Below are 26,006 nucleotides of genomic sequence, written 5' to 3' on the forward strand. Positions count from 1 at the left end.
ATTACACCGGACGTCCCCCACTGACGGACAGGGCCACGGACCGGGTCTAGCCACCGTGACAACCCCAGGACTGAGACCTAGAGGCCCGGCTCCGGGTACCCCTCGGCCCTGCGGCGGTGTGGGGGCGCGCCGCATATATATATATATATATATATATATACATACACACATACACACACACACATACACACACACACATATACACTGCGGCTGACCTATATGGGCTATACACAGCGGTCGCAGTATATTACACACAGTGGTATCACCTATATAATGTATGTACCGCAGTTTCGCCTATATAATGTATATAGACTGCTGTACATACATTATATAGGTGATACTGCTACTGCGGTATATAATCGCAGTATCACTTATATATTGCATATACAACAGTCAATATACATTAGACAGGTCAAACTGCAAATGCTGCATATACATAAAAAAGTTTTCATCTTGGGTCTCATCTGAGATAGGGGAGGATGAGGAGGGTCCACTGTCCAGCCAGCATCGGAGGTGCAGAGGATGTGGAGCAGATGCAGGCCGGGGATTGGTGAGGAGAGCACTGTTCTCTGACACTGGTTCTGGCCAGGGTCAGACACAGTAAGGCTCAGGTGTCTCTGCGCGCGGTGGCGGCCTTTTCAAACCTTTGCACAGGCCCTGGTGCGTGCGCTCTCCTGTTTTCCCTCACTGACAAAGGCGGCAGCCATGTACGCAAGCAAGAACGAGGGCTGTGCTCATGTGGGCCGCCACGGCCTTGGACAGCGCGTTCACCAAGAGAGCACGCACCAGGGCCTGTGCAGAGGATTTAGAGGGCCGGCGGCCCATTTTGTAGCTCAGCGTGCTTAGGGGCCCCTTAGCACTCCGGGCCCCGCTGCAACCTCTGTAGTTACGCCCGATAGGGGTATACTATAGGCACAGGTACACAATGTTATATACACTGGATGGATCAATCCTGCACCTGGCCCAGGACATACATGCACTGTATATATACAGGGCCATGTATATAGCATGTGATGTCCAGTCACCAGGTTCAGGAGTGATCACTCCAGTGCTGGGTTCTGTAGACAGTCTCTGCTCACTCTCAGTATAGGGAGATTTATTGCAGGAGACTGAACTTTCCTGCAGTCTGGTAACTCTGGAGCCGATGACCTGGCACTGACAGGGTGAAAGTTCAGACTCCTGCAATAAATCTGTGAGCATCAGCAGAGCGGCCACTGATACTATAGGGACCGGCCCTGGACTAATCAGGAGGTGAGCAGCAGCGTCCATCTCCTCTCCACACACAGAGCTGAAGGTACTCACTGATGTCTGAGCCGGCCACATGCAGATCTCCAGCAGTTACATGCAGCAGTGTTCCCTCTTCCTCAGCAGCCGGCCGGCCGCACACAGGGGGCACGGGGCGTGTCTGCTCCACTGTGAGGCAGCTGCCAGGACACAGAGAACACAGCGCCGGCCACCAGCAGCCCGAATCAGCTGCTTGGTGACCGGCCCGGGGGGCACATGCCCCTTTGCAACCCGGCCCAGTCCGCGCCTGCATTACACCATCAGTGGAAGGCTGACACTTTCAGGTTTTCAACCTTTCAGCTTTCATAAAATCCCTAAGGGACTGATTCATCAAACGGGTTTTTTTTTACCAAAATTCTGGAATAAAACTGTTAGAAATGTAAAATGTTTGCTCAACATATAGTTGCCAATGCCATTAGGAACAGTGTAAAGAAGTCCTGGAAGTAATTATATGGCTTTCATAGAGCCCTGATCCAAACATCATCGGGTCTATGTGGGATTGCAAGGAGACACAGAAGGATTTGTGGAAGACTACATCTACAGAAGATCGGTGGTTACTAATTCTCCAAGGTGTTTGGAAAAACCTTTCTGTCAAGTTCCTGCAAAAATTATGTGCAAATGTATCGAGAAGAATCAATGCTGTTTTGAAGTCAAAGAATGATCACTAGAGATGGACGGATCAATTTGCTGGACATTAGTCTATCATTAACGTCAAAGTTCTGGGACCACTGGACCTCTGGAAACCTCTTACCTTCTTCTGGGATCCTCCTAATGCCTTCTGATTTGCCAGGCTGGCACAACGTCTACTGTGCATCATACCTCAATGATGAACGTGATCCACTTTGGATAATCAAAAGGCGAGGGGAACTGGTAATATAAAAGACTCACAAGCCTCCTGCCCACCGGCCAGAGAATACTGACCTGACCAAGGGCTGGACTTGCACAAATCAATCCATTCATATCTAGCGATCACACTAAATATCGATTAATGATTTATCTTTTGAAAATTGATAGAACTAAACTATTAACACTTCTATTTTCGAAAATATTCTTATTTTCCAGAATTTATTCCACACCTGCTTAAAACTTTTGGACAGTACTGAATGTTTTTTCTCACCTTGCTCAAGTCCCATATTGGTAGGGAACAAATCTGGACATACAATGTCTATTATACTAACAAAAACTGAAAACCTGAGCACAGAAACTGAAAAACTGAGCACAGAAACTAAAAAAAATGAGCACAGGAAAAGAAAAATTAAGCACAGAAACTGAAAAACTAAGAACAGGACCTGAAAAACTGAGCACAGGAACTGAAAAAACTGAGCACAGAAATTAAAAAACTAAGCACAGAAATTGGAAAAACTGAGCACAGAATCTAAAAAAAAAAAAATTAGCACAGGAAATGATAAATTAAGCACAGAAACTGAAAAACTGAGCAGATGATCTGGAAAAACTGAGCACATAAACTAAAAACATGAGCACAGGAAAAGAAAAATTAAGCACAGAAACTGAAAAACTAAGAACAGGACCTGAAAAACTGAGCAAAGGAACTGGAAAAACTGAGCACATGAACTGAAAGAAAAGCACAGTGACTGAAAAACTGAGCACAAAAACTGGAAAAACTGAGCACAGAAACTAAATAAAATGAGCACAGGAAATAAAAAATTAAGCACAGAAACTGAAAGACTGAGCACAGAAACTGAAAAACCAAGCACAGGAACTGGAAAAATTGAGCACAGAAACTGAAAAAAAAAGCACAGTGACTGTAAAACTGAGCAAAGGAGCTGAAAACCTGAGCGCAAAAACTGGAAAAACTGAGCACAGAAACTAAAAGAAATGAGAACAGAAACTGGCTGGTTCAGATACAATGGGATTTGGAGTTACACATTACCATTCAGCTATTCATACGGTAATGTAGATTACGGTTTGGACAGCTGCGGGTTAAAAGTTATCCAGACTAAAAAGGGATATATAAAACCCATTCTCTCATCACTTCCCATGGCACTTCTGTAGCACTGGAATCTCAGGAATCCCAAACAAGCAGAGCTTGTATTATCTCTCGTTATCAAAGAGATTAGAAGGAAACTTTCTGCCCACCACATCACAACACATTTCTCTCAGATGCATTCATGAATTTTCTGTTTGGGAGAGAGAATGAATACAGTGGGCTAAGAGCTGAGCTATCATCACAAAAGTTACACTATATATAGATCAAGGCGAGAGAGGAGCAAGAAAATGTGATCAGTGACCTGGAGTCCCGATTGCTCCATTAATCTAGTAATGCGGTGAGGAGGGAGTGGTGGATTTATCGCTCTACACCTTGTACAGTAAGAAGAAAAGCTAGCAAGGCTGATGTAGGAAGTTTCTGGATTGTGGCTCATATAATAACTTTTTTATTTATTAGGGTAACCAGGGTCCTCTCTCCTCCTGTACCAGTTGTGACTTGTATTGTTCAAGATTACTGTACTTGTTTTTGTTATGTATACCCCTCCTCACATGTAAAGCGCCATGGAATAAATGGCGCTATAATAATAAATAATAATAATAATAATAAATGTGGATCTGGAAAAATATAGTCTTGGCCAATGCAAGATGTCTTGCAAAAAAAATTAATAAATTAAATGTCGACTCGTACTGTTTAGGCAGAGGACGCGCACTAACCAAGTCATCGTACCCTCTGACCTGAACGTCACAGCCAGATGATGCAGAAGACAGAGCGGCGCGCAGCGGTGGTACGGGGACAGGTGAATATAGCCTGGCTCACCCACCCTGGCCATACTCACCCCATCCTGGCACGGTCCCTGCTTCTCCGTCGGACATCGCGGTACGCGTTCAGTGCTTACGCATAAGTCGGGATCCCAGCGGTGGGGAGGGCTTCTTGTGGCGGGGGAGTCCCAGCAGCGGGGAGACCGGCAATGACCCACTGGTGATACTGCACAAGGGCCTTGTACCACAAGCGGGTGCCATATTGGAATTCCCATCACTTGGGTATTCCAATATGGCAGTAGTCGTTCTTCCGGTGCGGCTCGGTGGATTGTGGGATTCGAGGACGTCCAGACGGAAGTGGATGACAGACAATATAAGGTACTGTAATTATATAAATAGATTATCAGTATACAATTGCCTTTTGATAAAAAGTTGAATATAAAAAAAAAAATAGGATAGTGGTGTGATAGGCCTGCCTAAAAAGATTTGTTTGGGGGCATGTCTAAAACTGTGGACATTGAGAATTAACCAGCTTATCTGGGGTAGAGTATTCCAGAGAACTAATGCAGCACAAGTAAAGTCTTGGAGAGGAGAGTGGCAGATTCAGATAATGGAGGATGTTAGGAGCATTAGTAGAATGGAGAACACAAATGGGGGGCAACCAGTTTACAGACGCAGTGACGCACTTTGAAGTGCTTTGTGGGTGAGAGTGATATATTTATATTTATTTTACTCACTGACATAGCGCCATTAATTCCACAGCGCTTTACATACATTATCAGCATTATCCCCATTGGGGCTCACAATCTAGATTCCCTGTCAGTATGTCTTTGGAATGTGGGAGAAAACCCACAAACACAGGGGGAGAACATACAAAGTTTTTGTAGATGTCGTCCTTGGTTGGATTTGAAAACAGGACCTTGGCACTGCAAAGCAACAGTGCTAACCACTGAGCCACCATAGAGTGCTAACCACTGAGCCATGGTGCTGCCCTATTATATTCTATAGCAGAAAGGAAACTACAGTAATGACTGGCACAGGGTGGAGGCATCGCTGTGGCGGTTGGATGGAAATATGAGCCTGGCTTCTGCATTTGGGAAATGTTGGAGAGAGAAGAGGTTAGTAAGAAGAAGGCAATAGGAGCTGCAGTGCCTTAGAGGAGAATGCATTTGAGAACCCATGTGTAGTCAGCCCAGAATATACAGCAAGTTACACAGAAGGATGTGCCAAAGGCAGATGCTTATTCTGCTTATCCCAAAGTCTGCCCTTAGCGTTCTCATGGATGTCAAGCGTTTTTTCATCTATCAGTAAAGACAAGCTGAGAACATAAGGACTCACCTTCTGTGTATTTATCAAGGGCTTAATATACTACTCTGTGATTAGTAGATTAATCAGCTACAGTGGGGAAATAAGTATTCTGCCTCTCACAGTTGAAGTGTACCTACGATAAAAATCACAGACCTCTCCATTCTTTGTAGGTGGGAAAACTTGCAAAATAATAAAGTCCACCAGCCTGAAAAGTGCATAGCCCCTCTGTGGAGCTTCTCAGCCATCCAGGGTTACTTATAGTAGAAAAAAACAGAAAGGTATTCAGACCAATCAATACTTAAATGTTATATGTCAGCCGGTTTCTGCTATTTAATCTGAGAACAGTAGAATATAAGGTGAGAGCCTTATTCCAGGAATCACAGTCAATTCCTATAGTTTAAATACAATCAGTGTTTTATCAGCAGGAGATTATCATTGCCAGACTAGGAGTCATGTGCCAGGCAGTCCAGTATGACACCGCCCCCAACACTGATTGGCAGCTGGCTGACAGTGTCCAGTGTACACAGGCTGCCAATCAGAGATGTGGGCGGGGTTATACACAGCTCAGCATTATAGCGCAGCTACATGTACAACAGAGGAAACTGGGATTTTATCAAAACTGCAACAAGCAGCTCAGCAAGTGATATATCGTTTGAATCAGGGTCTCAACCTCTACATTATGCTGTTCTCTGATTTCGCAACAAAAACCTGGTGACAGATTCCCTTTAAAAAAAAAAGATTGTTCTAAAGTTTCCAGACATGCGCTCCCCTAGAATGCTGTGTGTCGGTATGATGACTGCAGCCAGGTCCTCGAATTAGGAATCCACACTGGGGATGGGGCATTAGCGGTGCTATGAAGATAGAAAACAACCTTCATCAGATGGTGACACAATCGTATAACCATCTGATAAAAGTCCTTTCCCAGGGATGATGCACATTCATCGGGTAATACTTCACATTTCCAAGCGTATTCTTGGGTGTCAGTGCGAATTGCAGGTTACTCATCTTTTCTACCTTCATCGCAATCCAGGGCTACATGACGTGACATGTTTCGCCCTGAGGCTGTTCTTTAGGTAGTTTCACAATAGAAATGGGAAGCCGAACGTATGGAAGGCAGAACTGTGGAGCAAGTGCAATAAGGAATTAAAGGGGTTGTCTCAAGTTCTTAAATGGTTAAAATTGCAAAGTATGCGTAAAAACAAGCAACTTTAACATTTATTGAAACTCTTTTCCAGAGGAATTTTTCATTCTATAGGGTACAGTTTGTGGCTACGTTAGCAGCAGTCCCGATTACCTAAATAAGGAGTGCACGCCGCTCATAGGGTCTATGCTTTACAAGTGCCGGTCTGAATCGGGTCAGATCGCTGGATCCAGCCAGCCTCAGTCCCCATGATGCAGAGGCAAAGCTAGCTCCGCTCGCTGCTTTGGAGAGTGAAAACTTTGGACCAGAGCGCAGTCATGAACTGTCAATCTTCAGGAGCGCATTGCCCCAGGAAGCAGAGGAATCTGCGAGGTAGAGGAGCATTGTTCCCCTGAAGAAACAACATGAGAATACTCCTTAAACTGCACAAACCATCACTATTTTGGGGTATTTAAAAAAGTACAAAATTTGTGCCACGTGTCCTTTCCCAGGTGTCAGATGACTTAGCTCAGGATCCACAAACAGTGGATGCTACACTAAAAAAATGGCCACTTCTACAATAGGGGCTGTTATTAGCCATAACCATGTACACTGTGTTACGATAACATGAAAGTTGAGCTGAACTTTGTAGTCACAAACTAGTGTGAGATGAGCTTAGAAGGAAGAGAAGAATTATAAATTCTTCCATCAGGACAACCTCACTGATTATTCTCAGTCACCTCATTCTGCAGCCAGCATTACACAATGCAAAATAGAGGCTGTAGAAAGCAAACAGTGTAAAATTAATATTGACACCCACATGGAAGAGTGATTTTTAGGCAAAGACATATCCATTTAAAATACAATATCAGGGTAGGATTGTTAATAATACGGTCACTGACTCCTAAACCGTTTACCCTCTTATGCAGCATTTTCTTCCCGGACACCATTTTTAGTGACTGCTTCCTATCTCACAACACTGCATAATGTTGAATAAAGCTTGTACATCTAATCCCATGATGTAGTAATATGTAGTTTTAGTCTAACTAATCATGTGGCAATCTCAGTACTATTAGGTGAATTTGGTGATTTATCAAACACTTTATACCATGGTGTGTTACGTGATACATTTCAAGACATCAGGTGTAAGGTGCTGCAGAATATATTAGAGCTATAGCAAAAAAATTATCATATGAGACCCAATCTCGTATTTAGGGCAGCTAATATATACTATTACAAAACATAGATGCAGATTTTCTGCTCCTACCATGCAAATTGCTTCTTCAGAAAGGGAGAGAACTAGAACTCTAGCACCACCTATTGGAAGCAGCAATCCTAAAAGTCAGTATCGACCCTTTGACGAGCCTTTCCATATGACTTAGGATAAAAGCCAAACCAGAATCTACATTTGCAGGCACTATGTTTCTGGTCATTGCCCCTCATCAGTGCAAAGTATGGTATCTGATTTGGCAAGGTGAGAAGCTTAAGACTGAGATCTAAGGGGTAACGTTTCTGTTTGTGGAGAGTGACAACCCAGGCCTGGCATGTCAGAGTGAGGAGATTGACACGCCATGCATGCTCCTCCGGGAAATTAAATATGCAAAATGTCTCTTCAGAGAGGAAGAGGACTAGAACTCTAGTAATTTCCCAGAGGAGCATGCATGGTTGTATAAGTCTCATCACTCCGACAAGCCAGGCCTGGCTTGTCACTCTCCACAAGCAGAAACATTACCCTTTAGATCCAAGTTCTAAGCCTCTCACCTAGCCAAATCAGATATTGCACTTTGCACTGACGAGGGGCAATACCCCCAAAACACTGTGTCTGCAAATTGAGTTTCAGATTTGGTCATTCAGTCATATGACAAGGCTCATAACAGGTTCGATATTGACTTTTAGGATCGCTGCTTCCGATAGGTGACAGTAGAGCTCAAGTCCTCTTCCTCTCTGAAGAAGCAATTTGCATATTTAATTTCCCCAGAGGAGCATGCATGCCATGTAAGTCTCCTCACTCTGACAGGCCAGGCCGGGCTTGTCAGTCTCCATAAGGAGAAACATTACCCCTTAGATTCCTGTTCCTACCATGTAATTAATTTTAAATCTATCTTAACCACTCTGACATAATGCAATGTATATATCGGTAAGAAAATCCCTGTGTAATGTGTGAATTGACGAGACCTATAAGGGTATGTACACACAGCGTCTTTTAGAAGCCGATGAGTTTTTTTGTTTTGTTTTTTTAAGCAGGAGACATTTCGGGAAAATATTGGCAACATTCTTTGGACCCATCTCGTCCGTTTTTGCTGCAGCATATGTATAAACTCTAGTGAGTAATGGTCAGATTACTTCTTTTAGCCGCTTCCCAACTTTCAAAGCCTGAAATGGTTAAAAAAAAAAAAAAAAAGTCAAAAAGATGGGCCATATGCACAGCAGGTCATTTTTACAATGTAGTGCGTGGGTTAATTCTTCACAGCATTTTTAAGGGCTTTTTTTTAAGAAAGATTTCAGGTGGAATTTGCCTAAAAAAGACATCGTGTGCACATACCCTAGATGCATAAAAAGTTTCCAAACCATTAAAAAATGCTATACAATTTTATACTATAAAGTACATACCTACACTGCCATAATCTACTCTAGTGATGAGCGAGTGTGCTCGGATAAGGTGTTATCTGACCATGCTCGGGTGCTATCTGAGTGACTTCGGCATGCTCGAAAACTATATTCGAGTCCCCACGGCTGAATGTCTCCCGGCTGTTCGACAGCCACAACACATGCAGGGATTGCCTGTAGATCGAAAACGCTTGGATAACACCTTTGCTCATCACTACTGTTCTCCAAATGAGTCCGTTCTGATATGAATGCAGCTGAAGGCAGGCAAATTGACTGGGGAATAGCCAGGGTTTGGAAGCCACTTGGAATTTGTTTTTTTGCATATATAGGAATGAAGACAATTTCCGTGATCAAGAGATTTTCAAAGTTTCAAAACTTTCCATGCTGGACGAAATGATTAAAACCGAAAGAAAGTTTAGTTTCTCTTTCAATCATATGTTTCCTGTCCGGCTGTAGAAAAAGAAAAACAAAGTGATCTCGAAATTAATAAGCGTGTCCTAGTTACTGGCTGAAAAATAAACCATGACAAAACCCTGAGTACTTATGCCCCGGACAATCTGCCGTAGTTTGGGTAAACCATATCATAACAGTTTACGCAGCTTGTAATTAAATTTTGTGTCTTCTTTAGAACTTTAAGCCTTTGACCCAGTCCCAACGATCACTTGCATAGCTCAGAATGCCTATCCATCTGTGAAATACTCTGGAAATAGACGGCCACAGTGAGGAATGCAGCCAATAAGTCACTGTCCAATCACTCCAGCAAAAATTGTTTAGTCAGTGTTGTTTCCCTGTAAGAAGACTTTCTGAACCGGCATAAAACGAAATATTACAGCAACTCTAGGTTCGTGTCATACGTGACCATAAAAAGAAAGTATCACCATAGTATCCAGTCATTGTTCTTCACTCTTAGCTTTTAGAAAAGAATATGAACCCCTTTGGCCTTTACGACAAACGTTTGTCTCGGTTTTTTTTTTTAATACTTTTTTTATTGTGGCATTCTAGCAGCCATAACTTTTTTTTCTCTAGTCACCTTCCACGACGGCATACGGAGGTTGCCTCTTTGCCCTGTTGGGGGAAAGGAAACACAGAGAAGTTTAAAAGGCCTTCCCACCTCCCAGTGTCTTTCATGTTCCCCATGGGGCAGGGAGAGGTCTCTGTGTGCTGTGGTGGCCAGCAACTGTAGTTACCTTAAATTGACAGGCAGAGCCTGTATTGCTGGGCAGCAGGAGTTCGCTCCTCGCCTCCTCCCTTCGTCCCCTGCTACGGTGACCTCGGGACCCCCTCCTGGCCTTCCTGCACCACCAAGAGGTCAAAGCAGGCCAGATATCCCGACCGAGGGCCTCCTTGAGCTCCCCGGTCTTCTCCCCCTCCATACGCACGGTCCCGGAAGGTGGCGTCAGTGAAGAGCGTGTGTCACTTCCGGGACCTTGCGTTCCAGTGGAACACACCTGAACTTCTGGATGTCGGGTGCTCGCGGACGCCACACTGCCTGCACATGGACCCAGGAGGGGGAGAGGGAACCTATCCATGCTGCGGGCAGGGGCTGGCTACCGACTGCTATAAAACCTGCCCGAAGTCGCCACAGAGGTAAGGCTATCTTATAGCATGGAAGGCACTTCAAGCCCTGCGTCTGCAGAGCCCAGCGCTGCCCCTGCCACAGTAAGTGTTTGCAGGGATGGGGTCCTCAGGTGGATATTTTAGGGGGTCCTTCTTTTCTGACACCTCTCTCCCTCTCGTTCCAGGGAGACAAGTCTACCCCAAAACCACTATTAGAAAAAAGTGCGCCATTTGTAATATAAAGCAACCCTCACTATGGGATAAAAAGCTCTGCCAGTCTTGCATCAACAAAGTGGTTAGAGCAGAGCAACCCTCCCTTTTGGAAGAGATTCGCTCGCTGGTCAAACAGGAGGTGCAGTCCTCCCTGGCGGTCTTTACCCCTCCACCCCCTTCTCCAGGGAAGAAAAGGAAAATACAGGTTGAAGATTCTGAGTCTGAATCAGACCTAACCTACGCATCGTACTCTGCTAAATGGGAGGAACCTGTGTCACCTAAAGCCACTGAAACTAGGAAATATTTATTTTCCTCTGACCGTATTGAGGAGCGGTTATGTGCAGTACGCTGCACTATGGGGCTGGAAGAGGAATCAGAGCCTCATACCATTCAGGATCAGATGTTTGGCAGGCTAAAAACGGGGAAACGTGTAAGGTTCCCAATGCATGCTAATATACTTGACATGATTTCTCAGGAGTGGGAACTGCTGGAGAAACGCCTCAGCACCCCCTCAGAGATGAAACATAGATTCCCCATGGAAGGCGATTCTGTTAAATGGGACATTCCCAAAGTCGACGTTCAGGTGGCAAGGGTTGCAAAAAGAACCGCACTCCCATTTGAAGATTCTTCACAATTGAAGGATCCAATGGACAGAAAAATTGAGAGTCTCCTGAAAAAGTCCTGGGAGACATCTACATTTGCCTTAAAGGCTAACATTGCTTGCACCTGTGTAGCTAGAGCCCTCTCCCGCTGGTTCAGGAACTAGAAAAAAAAAAACAGTACACAGGTAAAGGTGCTTACCTGTCGCGGCCTCCAAACAAATGCACTATCAAGGTGCAGCGGACCCAAGTTAAGAAGGCAGCTACACAGGTGCAATAATACCGATGAGGCAGCCAGCCTACAATCAGGGATTGGCCGCTTGGCACACCAGTGCAGACAAACTGTATGTGGCATGTTCACACAGAAATGCAGAGCATCTGACTCAAAGCCTATTAGTGACGCCATATGGCGGGCCTAATCAGTGCTGACTAATGCATCCTGTGTGAACAGCGGCCACAGTACACAGAGTCAACTAGGGTCCAACTTGCACTCCGAAAGATATAAAGTGCACAAAAACATAATAATGTATGCAAGGTATTGGTTTATATTATGGCCACAATACTTAAGCCGGCAACCCGCGTCAAAGGTCCTTGTATCTTGCCGGTCCTACTCTAAACAAAAAACACCATAAGAGGAAAAACCTCCACTAACTTCTAGAAAAAGTTAGGGTGTACTGTTTTTTTTTTTCTAGAATTTAGTGGAGGTTTTTCCTCTTATGGTGTTTTTTGTTTAGAGGAACTAGAAACTCACATATCCCAGGATATCTCCAGAGGTGAACTGGTAGACTCACTGCCTATCCTTCTAAGGGCTACTAGGTTTTTAGCGGACGCCTCCATGGAATCTATCAGAGTTGCCGCCAGGTCACTTGTGCAATCCAACTCGGCTAGGAGAGCTCTTTGGCTCATGATGTGGTCTGGTGACCCCACCTCCAAAGCCAAATTATGTGCCATACTCTTTAAAAGACAGTATGTCTTTGGGCCTACCCTAGATGAGATCCTAGAAAAGGCCACCGATAAGAAAAAAGCCCTCCCGGAACAAAAACCTTCTAAAAAACTTTTTTTTCGTCCCTCACAGCCTCAAGCATCCCAGAGGGGAAGGGCAAGACCGGGAAGTGGAGCTATGCAAAAGGAGGGGAGAGGATATTCTCATCCCCCAGCAACAGCAGTCCCAACAGGAGAAACGATGACTCCGACCTGGTGGGGGGAGACTCTCAAGATGGATACATCAGTGGCAGAACATCACCAGTTGTCACTGGGTCCTCAATATCATCAAGGAGGGCCTATTGATAGAGTTCATCTCCTCCCCTCCACGGGGTCTGAAAGTCACCTCCCTTCGAACCCCAAAAGACCAAACAACGCTAATAGTAGGTCTCAGAGACCTTGTAAGATCAAACGTGATCTCCCAGGTTCCAGAGTTGGAATGGGGTCTGGGCCACTACTCTCGACTGTTTCTGGTAGCCAAACCCTCAGGTGAGGCTCGTATTATTATAAACCTGAAGGGACTGAACCAACATGTAAAATACTGCAGATTCAAGATGGAATCCGTAAGATCAGCCATTCCTTTAATCAGGCCTCACTTCTTCATGTCGACCATCGACTTGAAAGATGCCTACTTCCATATTCCAATCCACCCGAGGCACAGAAAATCTCAGATTTGCGGTACAGGGAGATCGTCAGGTGAAGCACCCTCAGTTCAACGTCCTTCCATTTGGCATCTACTCAGCGCCAAGAATCTTCTCCAAGGTAATGGCAGAAGCAGTGTCCTTTATCCGGAGTCAAGGCGTCTGTATAGTGCCTGACCTGGACGACTTGCTGATATTAGCCTCCACCAAGATGGCCCTGGAGTCTCATGTATCAAAGACTCTCGATATATTAAGATCTCTGGGGTGGATGCCGAACCTGAAAAAGTTTCAGCTACGGCACTCCAAAACCAGAAAATTCCTTGGAGTACTCCTGAACTCTGTAAAACAGATGTCTTTCCTTCCAGAAGACCACCATCTGACCTTAATAACAAAGGTCAAGAGTTTGAGAGACGTGAGGTCCCCTACACTCCGAGAAGGTATGCGGGTCTTGGGCTCCATGACAGCCTGCATCCAATCGGTAGCCTGGGCTCAGGCCCACTCCAGAGTCCTTCAAGCTCACATTTTAGGGAACTGGAACGGCCATCCCAGTACTCTAAACAGAAGGCTACACACCCCGGGTCGAGTAAGAGCCTATATGGCATGGTGGATAAATTCCAAAAACCTCCACAGAGGTGTGAGCTGGACTCAGGTCCCACGAACTACAATTACATCAGATGTCAGGAGGAGGGGCTGGGGAGCCATGATAAACAATATCCCGTTCCAAGGACTCTGGGATCAGACAACGAGCAGGAAGTCGTCCAATTTCAGAGAGTTAAAAGCTGTAGAGGAAGACCTTCTGGTAGCAGGTTGCCAGATCGCTGGACATCACATCCGAATATATTAGGACAACATGACTGCAGTTGCTCATATCAAGCATCAAGGCAGTACAAGGTTCAACAACCTAAAAAGTATTTCCGCTCGAATATTCTGATGGGCAGAAAAACACCTACTGACACCGACAGCAGTCCATTTGAAAGGCTCTTCTAACACCCAGGCGGACTGAGTCGCCAAGACAACCAGCTGGAAGAATGGAGCTTGAACAGTCGGGAGCTTCAAAATACTGGTAGACAGGTGGGGCCTACCAGAAATCGATCTTTTTGCATCTCGCTAAAACACGCAGGTCGAAGCATTCTTCTCCCTAAACCCCAGGGACATATCCAGGGGAGTAGATGCTCTAGCCCAGAATTGGGACTTTCACTTGGCCTATGCGTTCCCACCAATTCCGATTTTGGCAAAGGTTTTATGGAAAATCCGAGAAGAACAGACCCCAACTATCTTGGTAGCCCCGTTATGGCCAAGAAGAAGTTAGTTCAACCTGGTCATCGATCTGCAGGTGGATGGCCTGGTCCAGTTTCCGGTAGAAAACTATCTCCTCTTACAGGGGCCCATTCATCACTTGGATCCTCAGAAGTGGAACCTAGCGGCATGGTTACTGAGGCCCACATACTGAGAGCCAAAGGGTTATTGGACCCAGTAATTGCTATTCTACAAAGGTCCAGAAAGACAGTAACCAAAACTATCTACAATAAGGTCTGGAAGAAATTTTCATCCTTCTGCCTCCCTAACCTACCGGATCCTCTTAGCCCAAATATGTCACAAATCCTAGATTTTCTACAAAAGAGCTTAGAGATCGGCCTTAGGCCTAGCACCCTAAAGGTCCAGGTCTCTGCTCTCAGTTGTTTTTGACCAGGATCTAGCAGGTCATCGCTGGATCAAGAGGTTCAGGACATTGGCCCTATGAATGAACCCTAAGAGACAGTTGGTGGTTCCCTCATGGGATCTTAACTTAGTGCTACAAGGGCTCACAGGTCCATCATTTGAACCTTTGTCTTCCTGTTCTCCTCAAAACCTTGCTTACAAAATAGTTTTCTTGATGGCTATAACCACGGCAAGGAGAGTAGGAGAACTACAAACCCTATCAACGAGGGAACCCTATTTGTCAATTAGAGATGACTCCATAGTCCTTCGTCTCAACCCTTCTTTTCTTCCAAAGGTGGTCTCTGAATTTCACCGTTCCCAGGAAATCGTCCTACCGTCTTTTTGCCAAAATCCAGCAAACTCGAAGGAGGAAAAATTCCACACTCTTGATGTCTCACGTTTTGTCCTACATTACTTAGAGCAAACCAGCTCTTGCAGAATTGATCAGAATCTGTTTATCCATCTGTCTGGTCAAAATAAGGGGAAAAAGGTGGCAAAAAGCACCATCTCTAATTGGATAAAAAGAGCTATAGCAGAAGCATATCTCGCTCAAAATAAATCACCCCCAGCTGGGGTCAAGGCCCACTCAACCAGGTCCACATCAGTCTCCTGGGCAGAAAGAGCAGGCGCATCTGCAGACCAGATCTGCAGGGTGGCGACATGGTCTTCACTACATACTTTCTCCAAGCATTATAAATTGGACGTATTGTCCAATAAAAATCTAGTCTTTGGCTGGAAAGTACTCCAGGCCGTTGTCTCACCCTAGCGCCAAATTAGTTGGTATTCCTCCGTATGCCGTCGTGGAAGGTGACTATAGAAAATAGAATTAGACTTACCGGTAATTCGGTTTCTAGGAACCTTCCACGACGGCGCTAATTCCCTCCCTATATTCCTGGATAAAAATCTGGGATTCAGAAGGTAAACCGGTGCTATGGTTTTCAGTTATAAGTCACAGGCAAGTGGGAGGGCCTTTAAAACCTCTCTGTGTTTCCTGTCCCCCATCAGGGCAAAGAGGCAACCTCCGTATTCAGTCGTGGAAGGTTCCTAGAAACCGAATTACCGGTAAGTCTAATTCTATTTTTTCATTATTTTCAACAGTTATTTGAGGCTTTTTCTGAGTTGTGTTTTCAGTGGCATTAGTTTGGGACATATTTTTTGTTCCACCTTTAAGGGATGGAAAATAAACAAAGCTGCAATTCTGGCTTTTCTTTTGCACTAAAAATTTTTACGATATTCGCTATGCTGCACAAATAAAAAGTTAACTTTATTCTGTGGATTTATTACTCTTACTCAGACTAATTAATAGTCTGCAAAAATCCTTTTTTTGTGTCACCATATTCTGAGAGCTCTAAATTTCACACTTTTCTGTCAGCATGGGGACATTTTTTTTGTAAGACAAGCTGTAATTTTAATTTCTGCCATTTTGTGGTAGAGGCGACAAATTGATCACTTTATTACACTCTTTAAAGAACCAAAAACAGTAATTCTATGTATACATAAAAACTTCCTTCTCACCCCCAATGGGGGTGGTCTTTTTTGTCCTTTCTCATTCTTGGGTCCTCTACCAGAGGCCTGGGAGTTTGAGGGTTCTGCGCAGGATCTTAGTGGTTACCAGATTGTGCTTTTCTGGAGAGAGAGCTCAGATGGGATCTGTTGTAGCCATTCTTCCATCTTAGGATATACTGCTCCAAGTGCTCCTATCACCACTGGAATCACTGTTGCCTTCACCTTCCACATCTTCTCCAGTTCTCCTCTGAGGCCCTGGTATTTCTCCAGCTTCCCGTATTCCTACTTTCTATTATCATTGCTGTCTTCTGATCCTTGTCTACTATCACAATGTCTGGTTGGTTAGCCAACACCTGCTTATCTGTCTGGATCTTGAAGCCCCTTCATTCTCAAACACTTTTTCTAGGGTCTCCCACTTGGACTTAGCCCATATGCTGGGCTACTTGGTTTTGGCGTTCGTTATACACTGTTCCTGCTTGCATTTTGCATTCTGCCACTATGTGTTGGGACGATTATCTTCAGATTGTCCTGGTTCCTCGACATCTGACACAGACCTTGTTAATCCAGACGACGTCCGAGCCGGCATAACTTTTTGTTAGTGACACTCGTGCTTATTGAGGTAGGCACTATAGTGTTAGTAGTCTTGCCCAAGGACCACTACTATATTATTTCCAACAGGGCAGAGCCGGGATTGGACCCCAGTCTCCCATCTCGAAGGCTATGTACTTCACCATTACACTATACCAGTCACTATAGAGGGGTTAAAGTGCTGGAATCTGAGCTTAGTTGCGTGTCACAGCTGAAGAATGACAAGTCCTATGCCCACACCATCCATTCACTGACTACATTTGGGTACTGCCAGGGCCGATAATGGCAGATAATCCAAAGTCCTAATCCCAGCTCTTAATGCCAGAGTGTGGCAGCCATCCTTTTGTGACTATATTGAGATCTGGAAAGTAGAAAGTCACAAACCCTTCTGGCAGTTTACAGCAGATGAGCAAGACTTGGTCAAAGATGGTGCCAAGACATACCCTAGTAGTCAGGCAGGTGGAAAACATCATTGGTCTAGCAGTAGCACAAGTTTCAAAACAGTAGGGTCAGGTCACAAGCTGTATCACACCCAAGTGTCAATGCTCATCATCAGAGAATAGAACAGGCCCAAATCCTGGCACCGACTTTTGCACACGAGTACAGCTGGGCAAGGATTTGTGCTGCTCCAGTCCGGCATCCTGTCCTCCATGGCAGCCAAGGAGTCTTCACTTCTGTAGCCAGAAAACATCTTGTACCCATTAGCGCCCATGACATTGTGTAAGGCATAGTGATGTTGTGGGGCCAAGTGGGCAAAAATGCACAGCATGATGGCTGCAAAAATAAAGATTGCCCTCCTCCAGGTGCTACGGAGGACTAGACTGAGCACAATGAGGACTAGACTGGATGTCAGGCTAGGGCAGGGGACATCTTTTTGCTCAACAATACACTGGAGACATTCATGTAGAGCGGTCTGTGGTCCAGTTGTCTGATCGTTCAGGCACAGATGGGTTGGCCGACCGTGTGCTTTGGGCACATGACAGTGTCTCCATCATAATTCCTGTTGCACCAGCTGGTTACTGGTGGGCATCGTGCACTTGTAATAATTTACATGTAAGGCATTGTGCAAGAATTACCTGCAGCTGATGAACATAGTATGATGGGACAGGACAGCTAGAAATGTACCTGTAAATTTCACTTGAGCTCCATGTTCCATGCCATATATATGGTACCAAGGAGAGAACCAGATTTGGTATCATGAAGAACCCACCGGTGACCTCAGCCAGTTACTGACGTCAGTGAAGAAAGAATAAGGCTCAGGCTTAAAGGATTTGTCTACTACTAAGACAACCCCTTCTCAAGCTGAATGTTTGCCCCGTGAAAATAAAGAAGCTTGATTTATTACTAAGATAATGTACTATCTATCAGTCTACTATGGAAAAAAATATATAAATACCGTATGTCTATATACACTTTTCTTCAAACACCTCTTTCCCTTTCTATCGGGTACAGTCCATGGTTAGAGAACCAGAGGTCAAAAGAAAATTGCTTATAAGAAGTGCGCCATCTAGTGGCAGTAAAAGAATGTGTGTAACATATCCGGACCTACTAATTAGTAATATCATTGCTTCTTTAGGCCAGATTCATCATTTACAGGTTTTTGTGTTTTGTTTTTTTTTAATTTCGCAAATAGCATCTTTAGAAGGAAGACAACATGATTTATTTATTTATTTTTTTAAGGCTCTTTTCCTTTTTTGTCTCGTTTGTTGACGTTCTTTACCTCAAATTCTTCACAAAGACAGTTTATTCATTTTATGGAAAATCAAAAGCGCTTTAATTTTTTTCTATTAACCTTATTTGTATCTTTTTATATGACTAAAATGTCATATAAAAGTCAGAACTTACAAGTCAGCCAGAGACATTTGGAAACCACAAAGCCTACACACAATGGCCAATAAAAAAATAATATATGTAATAGACTATAAAAAAAAAAAAAAAAGCTGTAAATTAAAGAGAAAAAAAAATGGTCAAAACACACCAAAAATTAGATTAAAAAATAGGTGCAAATGCAGTAACGAATCTAACCAATTGTTTTTCACTTTTTTTTTTACCCCACTTTCAAGAAAGATTTTTTCGTGTTTCGTTGCTGCAAAATTAATCCTTTTAATGACCAGCCCTTAGAAAAAAGCATGATATTGTATGAACTTTTATTGGTGCATTCCAAGAACCGCAACTTTTATTTTTTCATCTCATTCATGACCAGCTGATTTTTCATTTTAGCGCGTTAATTTTTTTGTTGTTGTTTTGTTTTAAATGACACCATTCACTTTACTATACAATATACTGAAAAACTGGGATATATTTTTTTTACTTTTTAGCATTTATCATATGGTTTAAAGGTATTTTAGATTTTGTTAAATTTTACTTTTTATGAACAGAATGATACCAAATATATCTTCTATTTTTAATTATGATTTGAACTTTTAGAATTTAATTTTTAGAACATGTTTTTACTTTTTTTAGTTTGATTAAAAGATCACAGGTAATGATGAGTGAATATTCTCGGATAAAGTGTTATCCTAGCATGCTCGTGAGCTAACCGAGTGTCTTCTGCATGATCAAATATGTTCGAGTCCCTGTGGCTGCATGTCCCGCGGTTGTTCGAGAGCCACAACAGATGCAGGGATTTCCTAGCAGCCAACCACCGAATGTGTTGCGGCTGTCGAACAGCAGCGAGGCATACAGCTGCGGGGGCTCGAACATAATTGAGCACGCCGAAAATGCTCGGTTAGCACCCAAGAATGCTCGGATAACACCTTATCCAAGGTGGGCCAATGGGAGACGTTTCTCTAGCGCACCGGCGAATGTGTCACTGAAATGGATAAACAGCAGTAAACGGAGTAAGCTCTGGTCATTGCTGCTGCAGACAATTGCAGGCTGTGAACCCACTACATTCACGTTCACTCTGACTTAGGCTGGGGTCACACTTGGCGTAAGACAATACGCCACGTATTACACGTCCGTACTACGGCCGTAATACGGAGAAATGTTCCCAAAAGTGATCCGTAGTCAGGGTGTGTCAGCGTATTTTGCGCATGGCATCCTCCGTATGTAATCCGTATGGCATCCGTACTGCGAGATTTTCGCGCAGGCTTGCAAAACCGACATCTCAAATGTTCGGGAAAACATATATACAGTATATATATATATATATATATATATATATATATATATATATATATATATACATACATACATACATACATACATACATACATACATATATACATACATATATACATACATATATACATACATATATACATATACACATATACACATATACATATATACATATATACATATATACATATACATACATATATACATATACATACACACATATATGTCATTGAGACTATATATATATATATATTTTCTGTATTTAGATTTCATTCAGCGCGATATCTGTGAAAAGCCGGTAATTCAATTGCCGGCTTTTCATTTCTCCTGCCTAAACCCGACAGGATATGAGACATGGTTTACATACAGTAAACCATCTCATATCCCCTTTTTTTGGCATATTCCACACTACTAATGTTAGTAGTGTGTATGTGCAAAATTTCAGCGCTGTAGCTGCTAAAATAAAGGGTTAAATAGCGGAAAAAATTGGCGTGGGCTCCCGCGCAATTTTCTCCGCCAGAATGGTAAAGCCAGTGACTGAGGGCAGATATTAATAGCCAGGAGAGGGTCCATGGTTATTGGCCCCCCCATGGCTAAAAACATCTGCCCCCAGCCACCCCAGAAAAGACACATCTGGAAGATGCGCCTATTCTGGCACTTGGCCACTCTCTTCCCACTCCCTGTAGCGGTGGGATATGGGGTAATGAAGGGTTAATGCCACCTTGCTATTGTAAGGTGACATTAAGCCAGATTAATAATGGAGAGGCGTCAATTATGACACCTATCCATTATTAATCCAATTGTTTGAAAGGGTTAAAAAACACACACACACACACACACACACACGATTTAAAAGTATTTTAATGAAATAAACACAGCGGTTGTTGTAATAATTTATTGTTCTCTCAATCCATTTGCAGGCCCTCGCTTGGCAAAATAATAAACGCACAAGATACATACCCTCAGCTGAACCGTCACGTCCCACGAAGTAATCCATCTGAAGGGGTTAATTATTTTACAGGCAGGAGCCCTGCAAATTCAGCTGTGCTCGTGCTTGTAATTCCCTGGCGAATTAATGAAATGTAGGTCATTGACCTACATTTCCTTCAGTCGCGGTGATGCGCCCCCTGGTGGATGTCCTCATATGACCTGGAGCGTGGGAGAAAGTTCCCAGGCTGCAGTTCATGAGAACATCCACCAGAGGGCACATCACCGCGACTCAATGTAAGTACAGATCCAGCTTTCCTTTCAGCACCCGGGGATTACAGGCACGAGCGAGTGGTTTATCGCAGCTCGTGCCTGTAATTTTAGTTAACCCCTTCAGATGGATTACATCGTGGGAAGTGATCTGACATCAGAAGGTATGTATCTTGTGCGTTTATTATTTTGCCAAGCGAGGGCCTGCAAATGGATTGAGAGAGCAATAAAATACTGAAACAACCGCTGTTTATTTCATTAAAATACTTTTAAATCATGTGTGTGTTTTTTTAACCCTTTCAAACAATTGGATTAATAATGGATAGGTGTCATAATTGACGCCTCTCCATTATTAATCTGGCTTAATGTCACCTTACAATAGCAAGGTGGCATTAACCCTTCATTACCCCATATCCCACCGCTACACGGGAGTGGGAACAGAGTGGCCAAGTGCCAGAATAGGCGCATCTTCCAGATGTGCCTTTTCTGGGGTGGCTGGGGGCAGATGTTTTTAGCCACGGGGGGGCAATAACCATGGACCCTCTCCTGGCTATTAATATCTGCCCTCAGTCACTGGCTTTACCATTCTGGCGGAGAAAATTGCGCGGGAGCCCACGCCAATTTTTTCCGCCATTTAACCCTTTATTTTAGCAGCTACAGCGCTGAAATTTTGCACATACACACTACTAACATTAGTAATGTGGAATATGCAAAAAAAAGGGGATATGAGATGGTTTACTGTATGTAAACCATGTCTCATATCCTGTCGGGTTTGTGCAGGAGAAATGAAAAGCCGGCAATTGAATTACCGACTTTTCACTAACACCGCTGCGTATTTCTCGCAGGTCACACTGCTGGTCCGTGTGGAATCCGTATTTTTCTCGCCCCCATAGACTTTCATTGGCGATTTTTTTTGCGCAATACGCTGACAAACGCAGCATGCTGCGATTTTGTACGGCCGTAGAAAGCCGTATATTACGGATCCGTAATATACGGCTGATAGGAGCAGCCCCATTGAGAATAATTGTGCCGTATGTAATGCGAGTTTTACGGACGTAGTTTCTGCGCTCTTACGTCCGTAAAACACGCATGTGTGACCCCGGCCTCACACTTACATCAAGGTTGCGAGGAGGAGTCAATTAACTACTTATTATGGGAAAGGATTGGGAAAAAAAAAATAGCAAAATTGCATGTGTTTTTATATATATATATGAATTTTATGCCGTTCATCATGCTGCAAGCGTGCTGACTTTACTCTGTGGTATAGTTACAGCAATAAAAAAAAAATGTATTTATGTTAATGTTCTATTACTTTTGCACAATAAATTGTTTGAAAAAATCTTTTGTTGCTATTTGCCAACAACTGTGAATGTTCTATATCACCATCTACAAGAGTGATATATTTTTTTTTTTATTTTTTTTTTAGGACAAGCTGTCGTATTAATTGGTGACATTTTTTGCTACATATGTCGTTTTGATTACTTCTATTACATTTGTGAAAAGCAATGAACCAATAAAAACCCCAGCAATTCTGTATTACATATTTTGCTAAAACATTGTACCATTTGGTTATCTTTATTCTGTACGTCGGTACCATTACAATATACCAAATGGAATTTTTTTAAATGTTTTCTGATTTTTGCACGGACAAAGATTCAGTTAAAAAAATACACTTTGGTCGCCATATTCTGAAATTGTTTTATTTTCTGACGAGGCAGCTGTATGAGCTTGTTTTTTGTACCATTGTCGAGATTATATATCAACTTTTAGTCACTTTTTATTACATCTTTGGGCAGTAGGAATGAACAAAAAACAAAATCTGGATTTTTTTCATGCTGTATAATTGATCTGTTAAACTTTATTCTGGAGGTCGCTACAATTAAGGCAACACCCAAAAGATTTTTTTTATACTAGATATGCACAGGAAAATAACTTTTAAATTAAAATAAACTTTTGCCCTTTTGAGAGCAATACCTTTTCACTTGTCCGTTTACAATTTTTTTTTTTTACTTTAGCACCACTTTGGGAATACATATTCTTTTGGCGCAAGGAAAGATGAACAAAAACAGCAATTGAAGCTTGGATTTCCATATTTTTTAGTGTGGGATTAATAATAATAAAACCAGTTATACAGTGCAGTGTATTATCCCAAGATATCAATATTAGGGCTCATGCAGACGACCGCGTAACTTGGGCTACCCATTCCAATGTATGCACATCCTCGGAAGACTCTGTCCGAGGAGAAAAAAAAAAATTGCAGCATGCACAATTTGACTCTGATAATCGGATACCACTCACCCACTCATATCTATGGGTGCGTGGAAAACATTGGACCGCACTCTGATGACATCCGAGTGGTGTGCGAATTTCAAGGACTGACATTACAGAGGGGGTGGGGAAAGTGTGCTCAGAGGGATCAGCATAATCGGACGGATTTCCTATATGTGGAAAAAACTGTTGTGTGATCCTAGACTTATACTGAAAAGTGATCAGATCTTACCTTTGTCAGGATCTAACAGGTTGCCAGTGCAAAGCATGTGGGTGACTGCATTGCATCATTTTCGGGCGTGTACGCCTACTGGAGACGGACACCCAGATGCAATCTACACGTTTGCTCTGCCGGCACCATTATACTCTATGGCCGCATTGGCGCATTCATCCAAATCCAGTTTACAAGTGGACTCAGACACAAGTCCTGAGTAGGCCATCGAACAGTGCTGGGAAGCAACGTGCACCCTGAGAGAGAAGAATATCCAGTACAAAAAACTTCACAAGACACAGCGATGAGGATTTACACAGATCCCATTTATTGCATTACTCAGTGCATGCCATTATGTATCATATTCCAATGTTTATACATATCCAGTTAATGCCCTTACCTTCCTGGTCATGTGTACAATAAATGGTCTATTACCCTGCTCAGTGATCTCCTGATAAACAGCCTAGAATTCATCCACTTTACTACTATCTTAAGTTAATAGGTTACAATAAATCACATAGAAAGTATCGGAAAAATTCACTGAAATCTGCACGTGGGACGTGTAAATCTGTTACATATAAAATTGGAGACAGAAAGCATCAGCATAGACATACTCTATGGAATACAAGTATTCTACGCCTGCCTGCCTTTTCATGGATTTGGGCCGAGTTCTCGGAGATTTGCAAAGCCTACGTAGCAGACGTTACAACTGGTGATGAGCGAGCGTGCTCGGATAAGGCGGTAGCATGCTTGGGTGCTGACCAAGTGTCTTGCTTGAATAATATATCCGAGTCCCCTCGACAGCCGCAACATATATAGGAATGGTCTGTTCGGCAATCCCTACATGTGTTGATGCTGACAAAAATCCGTGGGGACTCGGACATATTATTCGAGCACGCCGAAGATACTCTGTTAGCACCCGAGCATGCCAACACCTTATCCCAGGACGCTCGCTCATCATTAGTTACAACCTGGCAAAGCCAGAGCCACTCAGTGTTTTCTCGCTGGAATCCCTATCCGGTGTTTTTTGGCATCATAACAACAAGAAATATAGTAAATCCTATAATTAAGTGCATGTTGTCCATTTTTATCATCTGCATTATCTCAAAATAGACCCTGAGATCAGTTTTAAACAATTAATAAAAAAAAAAAAAAAAAAAAAAAAGACGCTAAACGTGTTTTACTGCGATCACAAGAAACCCTTCCAGTCCCAGGCCACAGTGCAGTCAACGCTTAGAGAGGAAGAGCAGGAGCAGGACCACCGTATACACCCCCCCTAAGGGGGCAGATTTCTCACTCCTTTCTGGAAATTAGACGCATGTGTCACTAGCCGAGAAAGGCTGAGTAATTTATTTTTATAAAGACTATTCAGAGCCTCTGATTTGAACCTCATGGAGGACTTCATTGTACCTTTGTACAGTAGTGTTAATTACATTAACGTATTAGACTTTAATTGTGTAAAATTAGGCAAAAAAAAAGAAAAATCGCTAAGAGAAAGTAAACTAGGTCATAGTTTTCTTTTCCCGTGAGTTGGCTCCGAATTACGAGCTCTAGGATCCAAACTCAATTGTATCATCTGTAATTGGCTTGAAATCGTAGTTGCCTCGTCCGTCCATGTGCAGGTAGTACTGCAGAGAGAAGAGAAAAAATACCGAAACACATTACTTTATCATGACTATGCACTGAAAAATACCAGCACAAAATATATATAATAAGGGCTCATTCAGACTAGGTTCATCACGGTTTTGATCAGATTGCCCACAGAGTGCCCAGTTGTTTGGTTTTTTTACCAGAGTAGACAAAAAAAAAAAAAGTTTCTCCAACTTCTCCTATCTAGCGGTCCATGAAAAATGGACACCAGATACTTGTCCGATTTGTTTCACGGACCAAAAGGCTCGTATTGCCGATTTTGATCCAACATTCAGACTAAGATTTGTGCGGTCCGCAGATATATGAAAAAGGAAAAAAAAGTGGATGTGAACAGCCCTATAGACCAAAAAGTGGATATGAACATGATGCAGGAGCAGAAACCTTAGCGCCAGAGATGTCACTAACTAGGCTTTGTTTTGTTGATTTTATAAAGTCAGTGTTTTATCAGCAGGAGATTATCACTACCTTATAAAAGCAAATGCAGAGCTGGGTGCTCAGATAAATGGCCATGCATGTATGTTACATAGGTGCCACACACCAGGGGTTCACCCCCACTAATGAAAACAGCCAATCAGTGCCAATAGTACTTTATTTACTAAGGGTCTGCCGATAACAAGGAGGCTCAAGGTCTAAAGCTTCACCTAGGACTAGATGAGGATTGTACATTCTGCTAGATTCATACCATGTTTTATGTGGTCAGATATCACGGATGAATAGCGTTGACCCCACACTAATTATTATGACTCGCT

The 26,006-nt window shown here is 43.1% G+C and overlaps 1 protein-coding gene across 1 annotated transcript in view; it reads right to left on the reverse strand.

The window, feature by feature from the left end:
* Positions 1 to 23,914: 23,914 nt before the first annotated feature.
* Positions 23,915 to 26,006, reverse strand: part of ABCD3 (ATP binding cassette subfamily D member 3) — a 47,762-nt gene continuing 45,670 nt past the window's right edge. Inside the window, exon 23 of the mRNA XM_077276587.1 lies at positions 23,915 to 25,235. Within this exon, the coding sequence (XP_077132702.1) occupies positions 25,158 to 25,235 (78 nt within the window). The 3' untranslated portion in view covers positions 23,915 to 25,157. The remainder of the gene's footprint in view (positions 25,236 to 26,006) is intronic.

This window comes from Ranitomeya variabilis, chromosome 8 (assembly GCF_051348905.1).
Source record: "Ranitomeya variabilis isolate aRanVar5 chromosome 8, aRanVar5.hap1, whole genome shotgun sequence".
NCBI classification, from domain to species: domain Eukaryota; kingdom Metazoa; phylum Chordata; class Amphibia; order Anura; family Dendrobatidae; genus Ranitomeya; species Ranitomeya variabilis.